The 3178-nt window shown below is 38.8% G+C and overlaps 1 protein-coding gene across 1 annotated transcript; it reads right to left on the bottom strand.

Moving 5' to 3' along the window:
• Positions 1-1237: 1237 nt before the first annotated feature.
• On the bottom strand, positions 1238-1825 carry ARL14 (ARF like GTPase 14). The gene has a single exon (XM_032764830.1). The coding sequence runs from the start codon at positions 1823-1825 to the stop codon at positions 1238-1240; it is 588 nt and encodes a 195-aa protein (XP_032620721.1).
• Between the last annotated feature and the right edge of the window lie 1353 nt (positions 1826-3178).

The following is a 3178-nucleotide window of genomic DNA, read 5'->3' as shown; positions in this document are numbered from 1 at the left end:
AGCATGGCAGCTGACCTGGGCTCCACAGGCGGATCTCTCTGGGTGGCTTCCCGCCTGCTCCTGACTGGGAGTGGGAAGGCAAGAAGCCCCAGGAGGCAGCTGGGCTCCCTGTGGGGGGCTGTAGGGAGCTGAGAGCCCTGGCTCTTTGTCCCACATACTACCCCTCTTCAGTTGGTGGAAACGCTCCTGGTGAGGACACGCACCACTGACAGAAGGAGGTTATTGTGGACATCAGCCACTGCAGTAATTAATGTGTTGACTGTTAAGTCAACCTAAGTAGACTTAAGATTGTACTGTAGACATAGCCTAAGTCTTGGCAAATGTTTGTCCATGCTTTCCAAAAACAGGAGAGAGAAATTTCATTGGTACTAGGCAGTTCATTTACAATGTTCAGGTAAACTGCCCACTAACCTTCAAGGTACAGAACTCAGCAGAACTCTGTTTGTAGTCACTGAAGTTGTGGGAGAGTATACAAACTTGATTGGGATGAAGGATTCTCACATTGCAAAAAAATCTGTATACTGGCTGTTTGTCTGTATTTAAGTGCCCCTGCAGGTGCTCTACACAGCTTTGAAAAACTTGACATTTGAGATTGTCCAGTGGATTCTGTCCTTTGTACTCAAGTCTTGCCAGCAGATCAGATGCAATGTTGTACACTTCTGTTAGTAATGTCAACCGTGATTCAAATTTAAGTACTGTCTAAACAAGTGGAGTTGTTTTTAAGTATTGGTACAATGATATGAGTTAATAATAAATTAGCTATCAAAATTACTTTCTAGTGCAAGAATTTATATATGCCTGTATAATAAACATATTCACAAAACACTTACAAATACAATATGTTATGTAATATGAAATAATGTTTTTTACTTTTTCTTTGCTTGCTCAATGACCCATTTATCTCAGCTCTTGTACATTTTGTGTAATTAAACAAGCATGAATAAAATGACTGTAGTACATTTAAAATGTTTAAATGCACCTTTTTACTATTATATCATGCAGTTTAACACTGCCAAATATCTGGACTTAGGCTACCTATATGCCATTTAATTAAAATGTTGTGAAACAGTAGTTCTGAAAGAGTATGCAAATGTAGTAACATAGTAATTTAGCTTGCTCTGACTACATTTTGCTATATAATAGTCTTTCAAAAGATCTGCAGAATTCAATATGCAGATTTAATTCCCATAATAAACTCTCCATGTTAGCTTTCCCCAGATTGGGCTAATGAAGACTCTTACAACTTTTCATCTTGGTTGAAAATTGTAAAAGCTACTTCTCTTGATTTTTTGCAGTTTTTTGCAAATGCTGTTATTCTCTGGAATGCTTCTGCCAGACCTTCCCCAGTGATCGCACAACAAGGCTGTACATACCAATTTCTATCACTGCAATGTTTCTGCATGTTGAATTTCCTGGTTATTTCCTCAGCGTTCAAAGCTCCAGGAAGATCCTGCTTGTTAGCTAACAAAACAATAGGCACATTCTTTACAAATTCATTCTTTAAGAGAAGTTCAAATTCTTTCTTTGAATCTTCCAGACGTTGCTTATCAGTGCTGTCCACAACGTACACTAGGCCATCTGCATTTTCAAAGTAATTGCACCAAAATGTCCTCATTTTCTGTTGCCCTCCAACATCCCAGATTGTTATAGCAATATTTTGCCCTGTTTCAATCATCTCCACGTTAAAACCGATTGTTGGGAGTGTTAGGAAAAAATCATTAAACTTTAACTTGTACAATAGTGTAGATTTCCCGGCTGAATCAAGTCCCAGCATTAATACCTTAGCTGGTTTGACTCTGGAGTGTTTGGAACTCAGCAGACCCATTCTTGCTGTAATTATCTGTATTATGTCTTAAAGATGTTATTTCTTCTGTCAGGGTGATTTTTGTCAGAAAGCCCTTCTTTCTCCATAAGATGAAGCAAAAAAAGTAAAAGAAGAGGAAGTGGAGAAGAGGCTTTGTGCTATGAAGAAAGAATAAGCTTTTGTGTATTTATATAGAGTCCTTATCAACTTGATACTAGGCAAACAGTATTTTATGAAGGTGCAATGTTCACTGCCTAGCCTATGGGTGGAGCAGACATGAGAATATAACAATTAGTCACGGAGCCCAAAGGTTACAGTATTTCTGAACGTGCTGAACAGTGGCAATGCCGTACTTATATAAAAAGCCTGCTCTTGTGGTTTATGGGCTACTTACACATAAGAGGAGGAGGGCTAGGTCAGTGGTTTGAACATTGGCCTGCTAAACACAGGGTTATGAGTTCAATCCTTAAGGGAGGTGGTTTGAGAACGGGGGTAAAAATCTTTCTGGGGATGGGTCCTGCTTTGAGTAGGGTGTTGGACTAGATGACCTCCTGAGGTCTCTACCAACCCTGATATTCTATAACCACATATAACAGTGTTTTAGGCAGTGGATTTGTAACAACACACAGGGTATATGCTTGGAAATCACCAGTTTTGGAGTTCTAATCCTGACTTACTGTGTGGCCATGAGAAAAAACACAACCTCTCTACCTCAATTTCCCTTTCCGTGAAACATGAATAATAATTCTTACTTACTTACCTCATGGGTAGGTGGGAGTGTTCCATGGATTTCTGATCATTTCAAAAGTACAAGATGACAAAGTTCCTGGGCTGATCATGCAAACCCTCCTTATTTGAGTTGTCCCATGACCTAGAATAAGACATAACACAATGAGTGATAATCACAGACAATGAGGCTTATAAGTACAACAAATACATTGACTAACTAGTTAATGTTTGTATGGCACATTGAATGTTTATGGCTTGATCTTCAACAGTGCTCAGCACTCACAACTCTCACTAATGTTAATAAGAGTTGTAGGTGCTTGGCAAGTCAAAAGAAGAGCCATAAAGTGGTATTTCCATGATATTATTAATAGTTATTAGAAGGAAAGCATTTTACAGAGGATTTTCAGGCCCTACCTGCACTGGCCTTTAAAATCTGTATGGATGTGTGTCAACTCTTTTACACACTGTTTCACCTAAACTGGTTTCTAATATAATTTATCAGGCTATAGCAGCAAAGAGTCCTGTGGCACCTTATAGACTGAGGCCACATCTACACTACGGGATAATATCGAATTAGCTAAAATCGGTTTTATAAAACTGATATTATAAATTCGATTTCATGCGGCCACACTAGGCACAGTAATT

This window comes from Chelonoidis abingdonii, chromosome 8 (genome assembly GCF_003597395.2).
Source record: "Chelonoidis abingdonii isolate Lonesome George chromosome 8, CheloAbing_2.0, whole genome shotgun sequence".
NCBI lineage: Eukaryota > Metazoa > Chordata > Testudines > Testudinidae > Chelonoidis > Chelonoidis abingdonii.
The sequence above is the reverse complement of the archived record's forward strand: the minus strand, read 5'-3'. Positions and strand labels throughout refer to the sequence as shown.

Excerpts from the sequence above, each read along its gene's own strand:
- ARL14 (XM_032764830.1), bottom strand. The coding sequence starts at position 1,825 with ATGGGTCTGCTGAGTTCCAAACACTCCAGAGTCAAACCAGCTAAGGTA.